Source organism: Papilio xuthus, unplaced genomic scaffold (assembly GCF_000836235.2).
Source record: "Papilio xuthus unplaced genomic scaffold, Pxut_1.1 DF824992.1, whole genome shotgun sequence".
NCBI classification, from domain to species: domain Eukaryota; kingdom Metazoa; phylum Arthropoda; class Insecta; order Lepidoptera; family Papilionidae; genus Papilio; species Papilio xuthus.
The window spans coordinates 2,530,979-2,552,075 of NW_013533657.1; the positions used below are offsets into that span (position 1 = coordinate 2,530,979).

Below are 21,097 nucleotides of genomic sequence, written 5' to 3' on the forward strand. Positions count from 1 at the left end.
ATGACGCAACTATTGTAGATTTGATGGTTGAAAGTTAGCATCATCGCCGGCGACGGGTGCTGTGTTCGGTCGCGGCAGGCGGGAGCCGGCACGCTGATCTGCCGCCGAATGCCGCAAGAGGCGGCGCCATCTCCCTCGCTCCCATTGCCGCCGCGCATGTCTCGCTCGCGCCGGCGCGAACACGTGTTTATTTGTATGTTTTATCCTTCGGCGGCTTTAAACCCTGCCCACCCCGACCGCAAAGTGCGCTCCGCCGCCCGCCGCGCCCGCGCCCGCGCCCGCGCCCGCGCCCTCGCCGCCTCTCACTCGCCGCCTGCCGCTCGCCACTCGCTGCTCACCGACTCGCCCGCGAAACTTTGTCCGAAGTCGTCGGGCGCGGACGTACGCCGCGTATTAATAGCTACCGCCGTCCGATACCGCGACTCCGGCCGCCGCGCGGTCGCGACTCGCGACCCGACCGCCCTCGCCGCCGCACGTATCCCACGCACCACGCATACGTTCCGCTTCGTTGACACGCAATAAATACAAATTCTACTTTGATAAAAGTTAAAACAAAAAGTCTTCGAGGAAACACGAAAGCACAACGTGCGTACGGTCGCGTAAAGTTCGCGCGAAGAAGCGTCATTGAAACTAGTGAAAAAGTTTTTCGTGGCGCGCGGGGGAGACACCCTCTGCGCTCGAAAAAATCGGCCCCTCGCGTACCGCCCGCCCGCCGCCGAACTTTTCATTCACCGGGAAAAAAAGTGTGGCAAGGCCGCCTCGTGACGTCACCGCATCGAGTGGCCACGCGCCCGTTCCCTAGCAACGTGCTCGCATCTCGTCACTCGGCCCTTCTAAACAATAGTAATCCTAGTGCGTGTGTCACTATGAAAGTGCTTGGTAAAGTGGGTTCGCGTTTGCCGAAAGTGTTAGTAGTGCGGGACGTGAAGTGAAATGTAGCAGGGAGGCGAACACGACGGACTCTATGTGCAGCACGCAGAGATCACGGGTGTCGAGGATGCACCTGACGGGGGCGTCGAGCGGCGCCGTGTCGCCAGACACCAGCTCGACGCTGCTCCACGAGACGTACACCAAGATGACGTCGGACATACTCGCAGAGCGCACGCTCGGCGACTTCCTTTCGGAGCATCCGGGTGAGCTGGTGCGGACGGGTAGCCCGCACTTCGTGTGCACGGTGCTGCCACCGCACTGGCGCTCTAACAAAACATTGCCGGTGGCCTTCAAAGTAGTCGCTCTGGGTGACGTGGGCGACGGCACCCTGGTCACCGTCCGCGCTGGCAACGATGAGAACTGCTGCGCGGAGCTCCGGAACAGCTCGGCGGTGATGAAAAACCAAGTGGCAAAGTTTAATGACCTCAGATTCGTCGGCCGCAGTGGTCGCGGTGAGTGCTGAAGGTGCAGTTATTGTTACACATTAAATATTATTATAAACAATCATCATAACAAAATATGGTCCTTTGAGAACTTTTACATATAATCTGTCATTTTATAATGAGTCACATTACTATTTAAAATATATATATTTATATGTATAGATATGATATATCATATCTACTCGGTAAATGGAGGAACTAACCAACATTTGTTTAATTTTATTCTTTTTATGGTTCCATACCTCATAGGGAAAAACGGAACCCTTATAGGATCACTTTGTTGTCCGTCCGTCTGTCTGTCAAGACCCTTTTTTTATCAAACAGAATAGAAAATCATGAAATCAAAGTAAAATTATCAGACATCTCTACCTACCCAATTTGTTTACTTATGCAAATTAAGTGTACGTGTAACAGTAAACTTTATAACACATACATTAAGTCAAATGACAAAATGTAATAATTAAAAAAAGTACAAGGTCTTAGCTATGTTAATATGGTCTCAGATATTATAAAATATTTTCACGTCCGCCTACCCCGTTACAGAACAAAAATCCCTATATAAAGGTGAAAAATACACAATTAGCAACATTTTTAATTAATTTTGAAACCATATTCGAACGATCTTGAAAAAGTTTTAATGTAAAGGAAAAGTCCGTGACATTGAAACGTATTTGAAACTTTTTCGGGGCAACTTAAGAAACTCGGGTGAATGTCAAATAGGGGGAGGGCAGATTGCGGACATCCGGTTTACATCCCGCCCTTTTCTTAAGAACTTTCCCTACGCTAAGACGCCGCGCGTCGGAAATATTTATCAGTATTTTTTTTTTAATTGACGTTACATTAAAAGCATCGTCAAAGTCAGTGACAAACTAGTTACTAAATTACTTAACATAGAACACAATATGTTTATGATTGAATAAATTAATAATCTTTAATTTTTTTTTATATTTCATTACTATCCTGTAAAACTATAACATTCGAACTATTTTCAAACGCAAAATCAAACGAACGTTTACTCCTCAGCCTGCCCTTGTCCCTACGGAGGGTTGGAACAATATTTACAACTCTTCCATGCATCTCTATCAGCCGTAATATCTGAATTCAATCCCTTCTTATGCATATTAACTTTCACACAATTAATCCATCCTCTGTTCGGTCTTCCTCTACCTTTGTAGCTATCTTCATTCAATTTCATTATTTTCTCTGACATTTTGCATCTTATTTAACGTTTACTTACTCTATAAAGTAGTTATATATTATGAGAACTAACAATTTTAACTAAGTATTGTTCAAGCAAAATTCTTTAATTTTGATCTTTATCAAAGCAAACTTTTACTGAAAGACCCGAAGGCAATGTATAAATATTGCTCATAATTCGCCTAACAATGACAATGAGTCGCCACACAACATAACGTCCCCTTCTTGAAAAGGCTTTATAATACACCCCTATAAAATAAGATATTATTTATCGTGCTATAGATCGAAAAGATTTTTTTGTAATGTTATCAAATATTTAAGTAAAATTAATGAGAAAGTTTATCATCCCAAACCATAAAACTGAACTGAACTGAAAATTTAATTGTTAATTTCGTCGATTTACCATTTTATATTCAACGTCTTCTATAGGTTTAAGAGTAACAATTTGTCGTAAAAATTGATTATTCATGTTGGTTAAGTTTAAAAAAATATAGTCAAAACAGCAATGATATTCAATATGACGTAAAGAACGGAATTTAGACGTTAAAATTCTCCATAACATAGTTTACATCACTTGGTCAATTAGGTCAATAAACTCAAATAAATTTTAAAATAAATCATAGTTCAATATTGACTAGAATCAGTTGTACCGTGAAATACACGTATCACTTCCGATCCTATACAATGGCTAATACAAGCATCCGAATATCAAACGGTTCGTCAATACGCCGCTAACAAATGTAGTTACGCCAGTCCCCTGACTCGCCTGTATCGCACTCTGCCATTTTATCAACGGAATAAATGCTGTTTTTTAAAAAATAATTAAGAATTTAATTCAACAACGATAACGAACGAACAAATAAAAGTTACACATTAACAATGTCAAATATTAGTTAAAGAGTTTTTAATGATGTTTATTATCTACAAAATTTTATGTCTTACATTACACAACAATAGTTTTTCTTTTGTTCTTTATTTTGAAACTAGATGTAGTCGTCCGCGTAGTATTAAAAAATAGTTTTTGTTACTCCCTTAAGGATACGCTAACTTCCATTATATTATACGTGTAAATCCGTGTCAGAGTTTACCCAGAACAATGGCGGTCCCGACTCAAGTAATGACAGATAGGCAGAGAGACCCCATGAAATGGTGTCCTGGACCATCTCTCACGCTTCGTCCGCAACGGAATTAAGTCTATGTCTAAAATAAACGAGGAATCAATAATCTTCCGGTCCGAACGGAATGTATTTGCGTACCCAACGAAAAAACAATCTTTAAAATGTTTGTCTGATTGTCTGTCCGCAAGGCCGCGTTTCTTCTGTAAAATGTCCGGAACGAACGCGACAGGATTTGGACGGAAAGACACTTCATAGGCTATTTTTTATTCTGCGCTAACGAAATAGACCAATCGCTAATTAGAGAATCAAAATGTTCATACTTATCTTATTGGCTTTTTGTACAAAATAACGATGTATTCGATGTCGAAGAAATGTTCCATTATTAATTCCAAATAACTACGACTTAGTGGTATTCAAATGACTAAACTATCGTGAACAATCTTACAACTAAACACCACTAACATCAGGAGGGATTGTCGTAAAGTGTGAATTTATTAGAAAACAATAACAAATATAGTCGTATGTCACCCGTGGTTAGCGTAGCTTCCCATTAGCGAAAGAAATTTTCCGATCGGTTCAGTAGTTTCGGAACCTATTCAATGCAAACAAGCAATCAAATCTTTTCTCTTTTAACATTTGAATAGATAAAAAAAATCTCACCTCCTTCATAAAATTTCCAGATTTTAAGTTAAAATTTTTCTAGGTAAGAGTATTTCCAAAAATCTTTAAAAACCAATATTGTGCCTTTTATTAAAATACATGTTTGCTTTAAGTAAAAATATTCTATTATTTCCACCGCGAACAACTACTTTCATATCATATAAAAATCATCATATAAGAAATACATCGTAAAATTCATTTATTAAATTTCATGAAAAAAAAACCTACTCTATCGAACATTCCTTTCGCTTCTATTTCCTTTTTCGTAAACGTATTTAAGAATATTTAAAAGGAGAAGAAAAACCCAATAGATATCGCATCGCATAAACCCGAGCCGGTAACAAAAAGCCGTCTCGAACGTAACCGCAACTCCAACTTCCGTAGTGTTTTAATCTGAAGCAATATTTTAGAGCTGTGCAAATGAAAAGTTAGTCCCGGATAAGACTTGAAGAAGCGGCCCGCCTTCTCGTTCGCTAACCAATGGAAAATGGCGGAAAAGCAACGTCTTCCCCGGAGGCGGGGCCGCGCCGCCTGCGGTCGCATAGCCATTTCAATAAAATTTTTCCTTTGAAGAGTTCTTTTGCGAATGTACTCTGCGGTCTGCGCGGAACGATCGTAAGGAAGCCTTAATTGCTATTGCAGTTCTACTCCCACTGGACTTTTTGATCTCCAACATTATATTTATCCAAAGAAACTAATTTGATCACTTTTATAATTAATATGACATTTGTTTTGACTTTATTTAATTTAAAAAATCCTAAATGATAAACGTCCTTCATATGAACGAGTAAGTTACGTAACATTTGCTTTCAGACTAAGTTCCATGAGAAATACATTGAAGGCTATGCTGGTTATTAATATTGGTAAAGACAATAAAAACTGTTGTAACATTAACATAAAATTTAAAGTTGAAATACTTTTTTAATCATCGATGTTTTTGTAAAACAAAAACCCAAACTTCGAACGTAAAAGTATGAATTACCAAACGTCGAGTGTGAAAGACGTTAAAAGTTGTTCGGTGTTTTAGTCGGAGCGACACGCAAACATCGTGTAGGCTGCCGCCACATTCACGCAACCGCCATAACCGGCCCTTGTCAACCATAACGCGGCCGCAGCGACCGGCGGCGCCCGGTTAACCGGTAGACCCGGCCGCCGACCCGAACGGTTAACCGGCCGACCGGTTACCCGGTTAGCCGCGATGGAAAACTACCATTTCATTTATGGTTTGGGGGTAGCTGTGCTAACTAAGCTGGGCCGCAAGTTGCGTAACTATGCTTTGCGGCGTCGCGCGCCCACACGCACATTATCTCATCGATGCTTGCGACAACTTTCACACGCAACAGTTCGAATATTTTGTTACCTTTGCAAACTTTACAATTCTATCTTTACAAACTATATTAATAGTTATATAAATAGTTTGTTTTCCAAGAATTTTTCTTTTTTATAGAGTTTAAAAATATAAATATTTAATAATAACCTTATTAGGTTTTTCCAAACGTGCTCACATCTCATTATGGAAGGTTTCACTGTCTGGTCAGATCGAATGTCTGCTCTAGGGGTAGACCTTGTGCAGCTCATTGCAACTTATGTTTAGTTTGTCTTGCCTTCTGGACCACTAACAGTCAAGGCACAGATCTTGACTGTTAGTGGTCCTAATACTATCAGCGTCATAAAACTGTAAAAATATTTTGCTCAACTGATAAAATACTAGTCTTATTCAGGTACCTTCCATTAAGACATTAAAGTCTTATCACTCGCTTAGAGATGTTAGAAGTGTCGAATACAATCATGCATCATGAGTGTTACATTGTCGATACCGTTGGTGACACCTCAGCTAACATCGGCATATTAATTCAGTCAATTAGCGCGCGGGCATTAGCACGTCGTTACAGCGGGCTACGACGACGCGCCTGTAATCGCCGCGACTGACGGCGACGAGTGTATTTGACAGCTGTCAAATTGGATTGCATTCAGCTATTAGGGAACTTCGTGTACGACGACGAGCAACGTAAGGTTAAAGGGGATGTGATATTCAGCCAGATAATATTTTATTTTCAATATAAATATTTTTTTTTATAGGACTCCACTCAAATTGTGATATACTTAGATACAATTGTCACTGCAGTAAAAACCCACAGTTGTAATAGGATATTAAATATGTTTAAAAAAATATATACTTACTAAGTTCAAAACATTTTTATCCATTAACTAGAATTTTAATAATTTAATAAGACTAAAAAAAATAACAATTAAAATCGTTAGTTTAGAATATTCTTAATCCATCTTCTCCAAACCAATCATTAACCAGCAACTTAATAAAGTGTATTGAATAACATCACTTCACGTTAGTTAAAGATTAATTCGTTGTCATATCCATGTTTTGCTATCTTCCCGGTTGACAAGAGTTCCGTCGGGGCGACACTATTGTCGCGCGACTCCGCACACTCCTCGCACTTCACTCGCTAACTGCAAGCACTAATTGCTACATGTGTTAATTTCTAATATAATAATGCACAATTACATTTCTTTTAGTTCGTTCACTCATATACCAAAGTAAACTTTCTCAGATTATCAAATTTTATTCACATTTTAAATATTAAATTGTGTATTTGACAACGATTTAGACTGTATAATCTACACGAGTTTAGAACATTAAGAATGTAATTTTACTACCTTACTAATATTGTAAGTTCAAATGTTTGGATGGATAGATGTTTAGTATGCGTTTAAAGATACGAATTTCTTACCATTAGATGTACCTATTATTTAATTATTTTTTTATCTTGACTCACATTTTAGAAATGTTAAAATGATATTGTTTACTACCAATAATAATCACGTCATCTCGATGGCATTAGAAAGAAATGTAAAGTAAACTATAGTTCATGCTACACAGTAATTAGGCCTGTCATAAGTTTTCATTGCGTTAACGCCGATAGTCATAGTAACCAAAATATTGCCTAATCTGGGATAATATCAGAACCGATTATTGTCCGTGCTTATTATTTAATAGCTCATACAACATAAAATTTCTTTGCAATGACAATCCCAACACCCACGATTGTAATGATTAGGCAAATCGCTATTTAACAAGTCTAAATGTTTGCAACTAAAAATAACTTTACGTCCTGTACTTGTCACGTATTTTTTCTTATACATTTAACACATTATGTTGATTCTACTAGTGGCGTCGCTTGTCAAATTTGTTTAAGGGGCTCTTTGAAGTAATGCTGGAATGAATAATCATTGACTCAAAATTATTATTATTATAAGGCGGCAAACGAGTAATCATTTACCTGAATTCGCGGAAATAGCGAAGTGACCGCTACCCATAGACATCCGCAGTTGCAGATGCGTAGCCTACGCTTAATCGACGGAGGAGGGGATGCGCAGAAAGAGAATATTTAACCCCGTAGGGTTAAATATTCTCGAGAGGACGTATCCTCTCCTCCGTTAAACCCACTTCGTGATCCAATCCTTTCTCAATCAGGAAACACTGAATTTGCTTATAGTTGAGAATTATCCGACTGGATTTAAGACACTTGGAAACATTTGTCTGGTGAGTGCGGATATTGTCGGCTCGTAAAAACGGCGTGATGGTATCGTGCGGCGGTGTACAGTATCGGGGCATTAAGTAGGGGTTGTTTATTTAGGCGCGGCACGCCGACACGCCGGCACGTCCGCGGGCGGTGGCGCGCCGCGGCTGGTACGGGCCCCGACTGCTGACGGTACATCACTCAACGCTGCCGTGTCTTCTGACGGTACTACCATTTGTTTTCGTTCACTGATAGCCGATTGATGGGAGACAAAAGAACTATTAATATTTTTATTATATTTTAAAACAAAGCCCGATAATAAGACCTCGATACTTCGAAAATTTGTATAAGGTTGCTAATGAAACTTGTCTTCATCGGCGTACGCCATTTCGTTAATATTTAAATGACCGAGAAAACAGTAAGAAAGAACAGTACACTCTACTTTGTAATTTGAATGCAAGTTGTATCTCGCAATCAATAATAAGATCTGTGGTGCTGAATTTTGTAAAATATTCCTGTATCATTCCCCCAAAGTGAAAGTAACAGTGATGCACGCCGGTCTGAAGGGAATAAGTGTCGGACGGTGGCACTGGGGGCGCCACTGGCCGGTTAATAAAGTCCGTCGGCCGCAACAAGCCGCCTCTTGTACGCCGTCCATTTTTAACGAGCCGCGCACCGAGCCCGCAGAAAGTAGCCTACACATGAAATCACGTATGAATGAGGTTTTTTCCCAGTTTTTTTTTTCGCGTGTAGTCGGCGGCATCCCGCTTCAGGCTCCATTAAAGCTTACATGTCACTCTTCTCCCCTCCGCCTCGCCGCGTCTCCCCCCGCCGCGCCGGGAGATGGGGGAAATGGAAAAATCACAAAATCGGTATTGGCTGCATCCCGCAGCGAGTAAAGCGCTCCACAATACAGCTTTGACGGACGGTCATTTAATATTAACTGTGGTTTTTCCGCAGATGGAAATGTTTTTTTTATTGCCGGCGTTATGCCGTGATGAAGTGGCCCTGCCGTTGTTTGTGACGCGTTCTGACGTGTTGCGGATGAGTTGCTCTTTTATACTATCCACTCTCGAATGAGATTGTTTCATTTTCAAGTGTTTATTTTGTTCGAAAACGAATATTCTACGAGTTCACAATAACAACAGTCATCCCTTTGTAAAACAAATTTAATGTACGAAATGATTCGTACTCGTTACACGCGTGATGAGTAAAAAAAATATTCGTGGACGCATTGCCTCTGTACGGAAGCACTAGTAACCTAAACTGAAACCAGAACAATTCATCGCTCGCCGAATTGAAAACAAACCGGCAATAAATTTTTAACTTTCCGAACAAGTGATCAAATCGAACTACAAAAAGTGGGCGCCCGACGAAAAGAGTTGCGACCACAGATGAAATTTATAGCCTGTCATTCCAAATAAAAGTTTCGATGAAATTGGTTTTACGGTTTGAATGTATTAATATTGGATTTGTTGGCTATACGTTGATAGTATTTTTAATTGTTTAAATAGATGTATAGGAATAAAACTAATTTAAAAGTAAAATATGTTTATTGTTGCAGGTAAATCCTTCACGCTAACGATAACTGTATCAACGACGCCGCCGCAAGTGACTACATACAACAAGGCTATCAAGGTGACGGTGGACGGGCCCCGGGAGCCGCGCTCTAAGACCAGTTAGTATATATACAAAGAGGATACATATGCGATTTATTCTCTTAGTAAAGGGGTCTATGGATTCCGCAACAAAACGACCAGCGGGTATTTTACTTGAGCAGAATGTATTCACTCCAACCAACCCAGCTTGCCGAAAAACCCAGGTAGCCTCTTGGTGTTGTTGGCGATCTCCTGGTATGCTCTTATTCTCTTCTTCTCATACATTTCTAAACACATCTAATAGTGGCTTTTCGTTCCCGAATCACTAGTACAAAAATATACTGTTACCCTAAGACATAACACTTTTGTACGGTTGTTCTGGCAGTGGTAGCCGACGGTTATGTGCGCACAAAGCGAATCCTAAAGACGATTATAATATATTGCATGTATGCGTAAGGGATTGATACTTAAATCTTGGTTTCTACATATATCTTAACTTGTTCTCTAATGATATGCAAAATCGATTTCACCATCTCAAATCGGGGATGTTTCACAACTATACGGTTCTCGTGCAATCTTCTATTATTAATAACTGCTTTATACAATGACCTGTCTCCGTCTGTATTTTCAAACCAATGAATTAGTGCAGTGTCCGACAACGCTGATAAATTATCCGTCGCTTCGATTGATTTCATGTTGATATTTACGAATACATGTTAAGAAATACTTTTGTTTCTTTTGTAATTAAAGTAGAAAATCTAATTTCCGTTTCTATAATATGTACGAGTATATTCATCTAATGAATTTCAATTTCCAAACTATTCAGGAGTTTGGTTATAAAGTTAATGAATTTCGTTATAAAATATTGCGGTTTCAAATAAAACTAAAGCAGTAAAGTGAAACACAAATGTCCGAAGCGATCCAAAACAAACAAGTATAACCGCAAAACATTCGAAAACATGCTCCGTACCTCCTAATAAAGGTAATTTATTCCTAAATTATAATTGCTGAAAATGACCGCTACTAAAGAAGTTTTCTTTAAAAAGAGTTCCCGTTTTAAATCCTTAATTTTAAAAGTGTAAAAAAAAATCAGAAACTTGATCGTTTCTTTATAAATAGATATAAGATAATGAAGATAATTGTCTTAATCTTTGTAAATTTAAATAAGTTTGTATGTGTAAAGGTTTAGTTTACATTAACATAAAATAAACCAATAGAAAATGAATAGTTTTACTTGAGGAAATGCTAGGAGCGCTGGGTGACGATAACAAATGACGGTGCTCGCGCGGCCTCCTCCGAATCACACCTAATGCTCGATCAATCCTCATCACGTGGAAGAAATTAAAATAATTGCGAGCCTGGGATAGTGTCGGCCTTTAGAACCCCGGCCGTTGAAGGGTTGTGTACGGCCAGCATATTAAATTCGTGCAAACTAATAACATTTACATTAGTTAACAGCGCAAAAATAATTAACAAACGTACTTACTTAAGTGTTCTGTTTGAAAACTTATTAAGTACCATAAGTAATGATAATTTTGTAAGTCACGTGCTTCAAAAGTATGTGCGACTTTTTACTAAGCAGGTAAGATTAGAATATCTAGTTACCTTGGGTTTATCATTTACATCAAACGAGCCGCTTGCTAATTCCACTCCTTAAAAAAGAAATTCACAATTTTGTTATTGTAAAATGTTCTCATAAATTTTTTAAAGACGTTCTGCAGTCTGTACCGATAGCTCCGTAGACGAATGTGAGGGCACAAAGGAGGATGCTGTAATGAATCGGTTGTTTAATTAATTAGTCAAGAAAGGGCACGAGGGTTGCGGGGTGCGGTGGTGCGGGGCGGGGGGAATACCACCCCGCTCGCATGCATGCCCTGCATATTGATTTATTATGCCGCCAGCCTCTATACGGAGACGATAAATTATTTAATTCTAGTAAGTTCCGACGACTGTTTACATCGTACATGTATATATGAGGACGAGCATCGGTATACGGGCGTTAATGACTTAGTTCGGTAGCTGTTAATTCGGTGCGTTGTTCATTACAATGTTCATCGGCCGTCCTTTGTGTCGGCGCTTAGTTTGCGATCGGAATCTATCAAACGGTACGCGTGTACCCGATTTAAAGTTTCCTAAGTGAAATTAAATTATCAGTAATGTGCCAAATATTTTTATACTATTATGTCGATGTTTTACTAATATTATAAATGCGAATGTTTAGATTTACAGATGGATGTTTGTAGAAGGTATCTCCAGAACGGCTGAACGGATCTTTATAAAATTAGGCATACATATAAAAAAGTCTGGAAGACCACATATGCTACTAATTATGTTGTTTTTTTGTTTAATTCCACGCGGATGGAGTCGCGGGCGACAGATAGTAGTATATAGAAACAACAGACTCCATATACTTATATTGAGTAAATATATCCTTGTAATTCATTAATCAACAACCGCTGTCTTCGTTGTAATTGTAGTTTACATAAATTTAACCGTAGTACGTAGTTACTTGCATTTAAAACTGAAAAATATGTTCCAAGCTTTATTGTTTATGGGAAGCTTAGCCCTTTAAAAGCTCATTTAAAATAGCATGTCGATACAATGATTCCATAACGTGGTCCTATCCTTGCGCTTCCTATTTTTACCGTCGGGTGGGTGGTTCGGTTTACGGCTTTGCCGTACAGTAGCCGCCTCCAATTTAATAATCGGCCGGATTGTTAACGATGTTTTTCTTAAGGCAGCGATGTCTGGCTATTTCGGTGCGCCAGTGCACGCTCGCCGGACCACCCGCGTCTCTTCTACTCGTTAAACTGCATACTATGTTTGCTTATAATCGAGTCAAACGAATTGATGTATTGTTTAGTTAATTTAAGCGGCAGTAGTTGCTTAATCACTTTTTTGTATAATAACTAGCTGTCGCCCCCACCTCAGTCTGCGCGGAATAGAAAAAAAACGTAATTAGTAGCGTATGTGTTTTTCCAGACTATGTTCTATATCTATGCCAAATTTCCATGCAAAATTCCAGATCCATGCAGCCGTCCATCCATCTATCCAAAGATTCGCATTTATAATATTAGTAAGATTTTAATTATTACAATGCAAAATTAATTTTGACACTTCCATTAAACTTTTTTAGTTATCATTAAAAAAAATAGTTATAATTTTGGACGATCTTGATGAGCTAACTGTGCAAAATTTAAGTGAAAACATACTGAGAACGTTTAATATAAATTCAATTAGAATGTCTATCCGTCGCAGCCGTGCTCAGCCAGTGTTGAAAATAAAATAGTAAAGGCTAACTATTTGAAATACTTGGCATAATAAATCTAACTAGACCGGACGCCACCCTCAGCGTAATCCTTTAATCAGGTCCACGGTAGCCCTTTCCACCCCATTTTTCCCTCCCATCTGTAACATACTCCCCCCACCTCCCCACTCGAAGCCCCTCGAACGGTGCAAATGACAGTTTCTAATTCCGACTTGCCATGAAAGTGTGTAATTGTTGCGCCGTTGATTTATACACTCGCAGGCTTTTGTAACCAACTGCGTATGTGTGAGTGCGTCATTGGCGATGTGTGTGTGGCATTTTCAATTGTTTTCAGTCCGATGCATCTGCATTTGTCAATTTGACATTTCAGATATCGAAGAGCTTATTGGTTCACATAATATATTGTTCGCAAACCCTTTTACATCGCAATTCGCATTCTTATTGCTTGCTATTATATGTTAACAAATTAATTAAAACTTTACATAGTAGCTTCATTTACAATAGCTTTTGTAATCACTTAAATTTAATCTTCTATCTATACCATAAACGAGGAGTAAATCAAGTTTTTCCAAGTTAGAAGCGAATTGACGTACTTAATTATAGAGTACTATATCGTCATATGTGTCATTATCTTTGACAAAACGTGCCTTTGGTCTCATAAACCTACAGTGGGTTAATCAGTCATTTATTTTCATCACTTTATCTGAGTCGGCTTTCAACTCTGTTTTCATTGATAAAGGATTTTTCCGCAAATCGATGAAAAGTGAAAGTGACAATGGAGAAACTTCATCAGTGGCGTTCCGCCGCCATGCTCTGTGCGAGCGGAACTTGTGACAAGATTGAATTATAACATGAATAGGGTGACCAACTTCAAAGTTTTATCTCGGACCGTTTTATATTTTTAATTTAAAAATTAACCAATAATTTTCACAGTTGTATTGACGTAGTTATGATGTTAAGATTTCTGTTTAGGAAAATTTTATTGTAAATAAAATAATTTATCATAATTTACTTTTATATAATCATACAAATGTAACTTTCATATAGTAATTAAAGTTCAATAATATGTAGGTTACGAATGAATATTCTATACTAGCATATAAAATTTAATTTAATAACTACATCTAATTATCCTGTTTTCTAGAAAATGTATGGATACTTTACATATGAGTGAAGAGTATCGCGGCAGTGGCATGCGTGTAGCATCGATAATTCAGCAATCGGAAAGCGACAATTACAGCCAATCGGCATGCCATCCCGCGCCCTCTATGTCTCCAGATTGCACTTAATATCAACTTGATTAACTATTTAATTGTATATCACTATGCTGCCAGAGACTTGACATGCAAAATCTAAATCAATATATCTCACTTCAAATGCACTTTGAATTGTTTTATCCTTCCATCGATCGTTTTAATGCTTACGATTGTTAGCTTTATGAAGCAACTTTAATGAGTTAAAGAGTTTTATACTTACCCTATGCTATTCACCCATTCTGTCCTATTTGTCACATAAAGGTTGCGACGCACTTCATAACTTGTATCGGGCCTTTGTGTGTGACAACCCTAATGTATATAAAACTTACTCCGTTTACCTTTTAACAAAATACTACATTTTTTAAATAAAATTTTTCGTTTGTTTACCTCCGATTTGTTGATGTTGTTATTGACATTTTTAAATATAATTATTATAAAGAAATGGGTTCGGTTATGTATTTGATTTTTGTAGAGCACGCCACATTTTTTTTATAAGAGAAGGGAGCAAACGAGCTGCGGGAACACCGAGGTGACCAACGACACCCATGGACATCTGCAACACCAGAGGAACTGCAGATGCGTTGTCATTTTTGTTTTATCCCTTGAGTTACGAATTGAAGTTGACTCAATTTCAAATGATCTAAGAAATTTTATTGAAATATTATTGCTAATATTATATATCTGAAGTACACTTGTATCAATATAATCAGTAAGGGAATTAAGTTAAGAAATGTGCATAAAACCTTCATGAAAAATCAAAATATTGAAAGATCCGGTGTTTCACTTTCAAATCCATAAAGTTCATCGATATCGATAAAAATATTCCATTGGACCCAACGGAAAACACCCGAAAGTTCTTAGATTCGTAATAACGGTGTTGTTTGTAATCCACAATTCAGTTGCCAGTGACGTAGTTAATTAAAATTGCACGGAACAATCAATAAGGGCACAGGTAGGTTTGCATCAATAATTCCATACATCTGGAGGGCTCACTTCATACCGGGTTCTGCAATACTAATTCCGACACGTGCTAGAATTTTGGGGGAGCAGGGTGACGAGTGTCAATGAATTATCGAGTACCAAGAACAACGAGGGCGTAGCTTATGAGAAATGCTGTGTTCAAATACATTGCGATTTAACGTTTGAAGTGAAGGAAATCATAACTTACTGTTAACAGGAATATTGTACTATTAAACCACTTATATGTTATTGATTTTAATTACGGCTACAGAATCTAAAAGTGTCCTAATTCTGAAATGTTTTATAAGCTATTCGGCGTTAAATTGTAATTGTAAAGAAAACTTCTCAATATTTCTTTAACAACTAAGTCAGGTTGGCATGTTAATTTGCAAGAGATGAATAAGCGGCAATACTCTAATTATAAGGCTTCTATATAATAGATCCTAATGGTGAAGTTGCGGACTACAGTAGTGCGTAGTAGCTTTGAATCCCTTCATTCGACTAAACGGCGTGATGGCTCATAATCTTTTCTTTGGAATGGTTACAAGAAATATAATATTACTCTCAATATTTGCAAATATATTTGTAATAGCGATGTATATATGAAATATATGTAATGCTGACAGCCGAGAGCAGCCTGTATCGTACTGATGTAGTGTTGTCGCTCTTAGGGCAGCAGCAGCAGTTCCACTTCGCGTTCGGACAGCGTCCTTTCCCCTTCCCGCCGGACCCGCTCGGAGGCTTCCGCATGCCACCCATCACCACATGCCAGAGTAAGTATAACTATTTTTTTATTTAGTCTTTTAAGTACTGTATTCTTCGCCATTTTAATAATTACTGTTTTAAATTTGCGTGTACGATTTCGTTTAGGTTTAAAAAGGTGACTGCGTAAGTTGGGTGTTGTTTTCAATTACACAATATGGCGATAAGTTTTATTAATTAATTAGAGAACTAGCTAAGGATCATTCATAAATCTAACTAAATATAGAAAAAAAATATGAAAACGCATAACGTGCTAAAACCAAATCCGAATCAGTATTTGACATCGATACCTTATAAATGCCGGTGATCGTTCAAAAGTGAATGAGTCACCAAACTGCGATACGCTAAACTATGTTCACTAAAGCGCAGATTCAATCAGTCCAACAAAAAGGGCGTACGCGAGCGCAATGAAACAAGCGCGGCCGCCCGCCGAAATCCCCGTCGCACCAAAACAACTCGAAACGTGAAAAAAACATTCACAAATCGACACGGCACGGCCACGCGCCACGCGCCGCGTATCGTATAAAAACCGACTCCACCGATCGCCGGCCAAAAACGGAACCGTGATACCGAAAAATAAAAGCCCGTAATACTCCTGGAAAAAAAATAAAGTGGACGGAATGTGCGGATGGCTCTCGGCAGTGAGCTGACCGGCTCTCGATATCTTTATAGCGCCGCTCGCAACGCTCGATATCGCGCGTGCAAATGTTTTAATTGATATTTTTACAACGATTATACATCAAATTGTTATACAATATTTTGGCGTTTTGATTTCGGATAGCAAACCCACTTGTGGCATAAGATTATGTTAATTTGTTGCTGTTTCTGACTGAACAAAGACGTGACGTGTGACGTGTACTGCTGATGATGATAATATAAATTAATAAAGTAAAGAATAATATTTTTTATCAGGAAATTTTTCACTACGAATAAAGTAATAAACTAAAGAACTAACATAATTAAACTAAATCAAGTTATTGCTTTTCTTTTTTGTAATCTTGTAATTCATTTTTGTGCTTTTTGACTCTTTGTTACTGTATGATATTTGTTTGCTCAAAAATATTGTGTAAAATGTCCCACTATCGGCGAGGACCTATACTTGGCCATATGTTAACTAACTATTGTTATACTTAATTTGTAAAAATGGCTGTTGGTGTTCCATACATAAATAAATAAAAAAAAGAAAAAATCCGCTTATTAGTATCAATATCTTTTTATCATTAAAAATCTTCTGTAACGAGTAAACTAAATTAAGCTTACATTGTAGATATGAGTCAGTTCGGGCTGAGCTCGAGCAACTCGCACTGGGGTTACGGTGGCGCGGGCGCGTACCCCGCGTACTTGCCGTCCTGCGCCGCGCCCGGGGCAACGCAGTTCAACCCGCCCGCCCTCGGCTTTGCCGGCACCGTGCCCGACCAGACGCCTAACCAGGATTTCGGAACAAATAATACAGGTATACTATTTATGTAATTTAGGTTATATTTTTTCAAACTCACCCATTTGACTAAGGAGTTTCACCTCTTTGCAATCTTATGTCGTTTTTAAACACTTCCTTTACTCTGAAAACTCTACTGATTGTATCGTGTAAAAAGTAAGTGTTGGTATATTTTTAAATCAGTTATTGCAAATGACAAAACTATCGAGATGATGACAGCTAATTATTTAGGGAATCAAAAATATTATTTGTTTTTATAATATATAATATTAAGATGTATTGATAACTAGAATTCAGAGTTGATCAAGGATATAAATAGATCGGCATCTAATTAATGGTAGTAAATACAACATTGTTATTTTCTTGCTTTATTGCTTATAAAATTTAATTCGGTAGGAAGACTATAATTCATTACACCAGACTGGTGAAATTAAATGCACCAACATGGTTTACGAGCGACATCCTCCTTAAAATCGTATGGCCAACGCTAGGCAGCGCGCATTAAACCGCCTCTCATTATAATTTACTACGGCTCGGACGCAACCGATCCGGCCGATGAATTTATTGCCGATGCGTGCCTGCCCCGGACAAGCGACACGAAAAATATAGCGCCCTATTAAAACTATCCTAACACGCACAATGCCAAGGATTTCAAATAGATTCAATAGGCTCAAAAGTAAAAATATTGTAGGACCGAAATAATAAAGGAAGCGGCTTGCATGACGTTACAAAATTACCTTATAGCAATTTAAAGTATAGTTTTAATTTCTCCTATTCTGAATTTGTATTTCAATTTATTAATTTATAACGATCTTCCTTTGTCCAGTACTTCCGGATACGACAGGCGTGGATTTGGACCAGCAGCTGTCGGGCCTAGTGGGCTCATCGCCCTCACATCACGGCACTCTGCTGCCGCGGTACAACAACAATGCCGACTACGGCCTGTCAACAGGACCGCGCTCACTCAGCGATAACAGCTCTCAGCCCGAGTCACCGGTCCAAGACGACCTGCTTACCTCCAACACGACTACAAACATCGGTCACAACCACTCAAACAGTTCCAATTTCCCCTCCCTTATGGGTTCACAGAACTCGTACGGTGGAGGGAACTGCAACAATTCCCTTTACCCCGTTCTACCCGCGAGTCTACTATATAGTCAGTTATACACGGCGGCGAATCAGACGCATAATTTTCATTCGTTACATTCGAATTCGATACATTCGACACAAAATCATCATAACGAGTTACAAACGATGATGGATCAAATATCTTCGACGACGAATAATCACAGACAACATGGTAACCATGGACAAGGAGATTTGTTACTGGGCGGCGGAAATTCTTGCGCTGCGGCGGCTTCCAGAGGCGAAGACGGCAGAGTGAACAGCCTCGGACAGCGCGGCAATCCTCAGCCTGACAGTAATACAGTTTGGCGGCCATATTGAAACATTTTAGTGTGCAAAGGTAACAATACATTGCGTAGTTAGTTTAGTACATTGTAAAGACGTTATTTGATTTACACATTTTTATTTGTTAAATGAAAACGTGATGACTATAACTAAAGTTTTGTTTGAAATACAATTTAAATTTTCAATTAGGCCTAGTGCAACGAAATAGATATAAAAATTATACTTGTAAAATGTAAGATATTGTTAAGAGAACATGAAATAGTTAAATTTTGTCAATTTTTTTTATGAAAATTTGTTCCCGTCCTATAAATTATACGATTTTGGCTGACTAGGGAAAACGAATTGTAAAAAATATTAGCAAAACCTGTTTCGAACTATCGTCAAATAGACATTCATAACAATTTTTACTCCTTCGTAATTTTTTATTGTTTTTGTAAACCTAATTTTTATTTTTAAAATTATTGTTTGTATACAAAAATACATGCGATAGGTCAGTTGTATATTAATATGTGTATACTGAATTTGATATTAAATATCTAAACGCAAATCTAATACATAATGTCCTACACCAACCAAATTAAAAAAAAAATCCGAAACTATTATTTGCATTCAGTTATTTTTAAATAATGTAACATATTTTAGTTTTACATTCATGCTTTCATGTTTAAAAAAAATGTAAAATAAACAAATTGTAAATATACTAAGTTGTTGTAAATGCATTTTGTAAAGTGCAATAGTATTGTAATTATAAAGTTGAGTAGATGTATACTGTATTAGGTCCTTCGTACACAAAGTAGATTTATGTAGCCTTGTGTACGAAGAGCCTTACTGTGGATTCATTCGTCGTGACATCTGTATACGAACACAGCTATCTCTGTCTCTTGCAAAGAGACTGAGAGAGATGGCAATATTGTTATGATATAGGTATGACGACTGTGGAAACTCACCGGTAGGATACATTATCTGTTGAATATATGAGATCTGTCCATTTGTAGATATTTATTGATTACCTCAAGGCGCTAAACATATATGTTTATTAATAAATTAATTTATATTTAATTCATTTGACGCTTTATCTGTTTCTATTTTAATAATAAAGTCCTATATTTTTTATATTTTTTCATAAACGAAATATCAAACCTGTAAAAATAAACTAAGAATTTACGATATCGAGATGTTGAGTTTTAAAGCACATTTTTTTTTCAATATTTCTAATTAATATTTTGGCGATTTTTTATAACATAATTGTCCGATAAATTCGCAAATCAACAGTCATGTGAATAAATCAATTAATTTATTGAAAGTTCGAAAAGTTTAAAAGCAAGAACTAATTTTGTTTTGAAGAACAATTTAAATATAAATAACGAATCGTAAGTTTCTTAGTTTTGAATGAATAATGGTTGTGAATATATAAAATTAGGTCTTTCAATTGATTCATGCTTTTATCAATAAAGTATTTTGTAGTTTTTTTTTCCATTATTCGTTGGATGTCGTCGCATATAAAAAAAGTCATGTGCAATACTAAAATGTTACAATGTTTTAAAAGCCATTAATCTAAGTTGCGTAGCAATTGATTTGTGATTTCCGCTTGTCGTTAAAACCATTTCTGTTTATTTGTAGCGGAATTAATTTTATAAAATAAAACTCTAAATGCGTACTGTTTGTTTTCTTTTTTTCAACCATTATTCAAACAGTATCGTTTTAACTATTTCGATGCTATGGAATTTGAAATATTTTAGTTTTCAAATTTATTACTAAAAATATTAAAAGAAAGTGAAAATAAAAAAACAGTAATTTTTTAACATTAAAATTGCCAAATATCATTATCGCTACGACAACTTGAATAAGGATCAGATATTTTAAAATGCCATTGGTATTATGAATAAAAGCATAATGCAGGTATAGGTTTAAGGTAAGAAAGATAGGACTGGATCTAGGATATGTCGGACGATATCGGCAAAAATTGTCAAATTACAGTTGCATTATAACTTTCTTCTATTTATAAAGCTGGTTAGCGGTCGAATTCTGAATATTGTTCATACATTACAAAACTCTTTCAGGATAGTTCAAAGTTTAGTTCTGAAAAAATCTGATGCTGAAAAAATTAAAATTTAATTATTTATGTATCGTAAATATCAGTCTTTAGACCGAACAAAACCATTAAGCTTATCCTTTGTCGAGCATGAAAATAGCTGGACCGTTATCAACCTCAACTCCGGTAGCGCTGTAGTACAACCTTAATGAGCTCATTACTGCGACGCCCCCAGGGGCGAGCATTTGCATATCATCTGAATTACTACGGCTACTTATACGTTCGTCGATCGAGAGGTGAATTGATATTTTGGCTGGCATCGGCAAACGAAACCCTGAAATAAATATCCCACCCTCATTAATTTGCGCCAATGCGATACGATGGACACACCGACGTACGCCTACTGTGCACAAGGGTGACCACGGTTTTGTTAATTTTATGATAATAAATATTAATTAAATTAAAATAGTTGTTTCATTTTTTCATAACTAT

The 21,097-nt window shown here is 37.5% G+C and overlaps 1 protein-coding gene across 2 annotated transcripts; it reads left to right on the forward strand.

The window, feature by feature from the left end:
- Positions 1–384: 384 nt before the first annotated feature.
- Positions 385–18,768, forward strand: RunxA (RUNX family transcription factor Runt related A). Of its 2 annotated transcripts, none has more exons than XM_013324343.1 (5): positions 385–1,382; positions 9,449–9,562; positions 15,623–15,739; positions 16,996–17,181; positions 17,990–18,768. In XM_013324343.1, exons 1-5 carry the CDS (start codon positions 965–967, stop codon positions 18,607–18,609), a joined length of 1,455 nt encoding a protein of 484 aa, XP_013179797.1. In that variant the 5' UTR covers positions 385–964; the 3' UTR covers positions 18,610–18,768. The 2 variants fall into 2 exon arrangements, with proteins under 2 accessions (XP_013179797.1, XP_013179799.1); XM_013324345.1 differs by having other exon boundaries at positions 15,638–15,739.
- Positions 18,769–21,097: the final 2,329 nt, after the last annotated feature.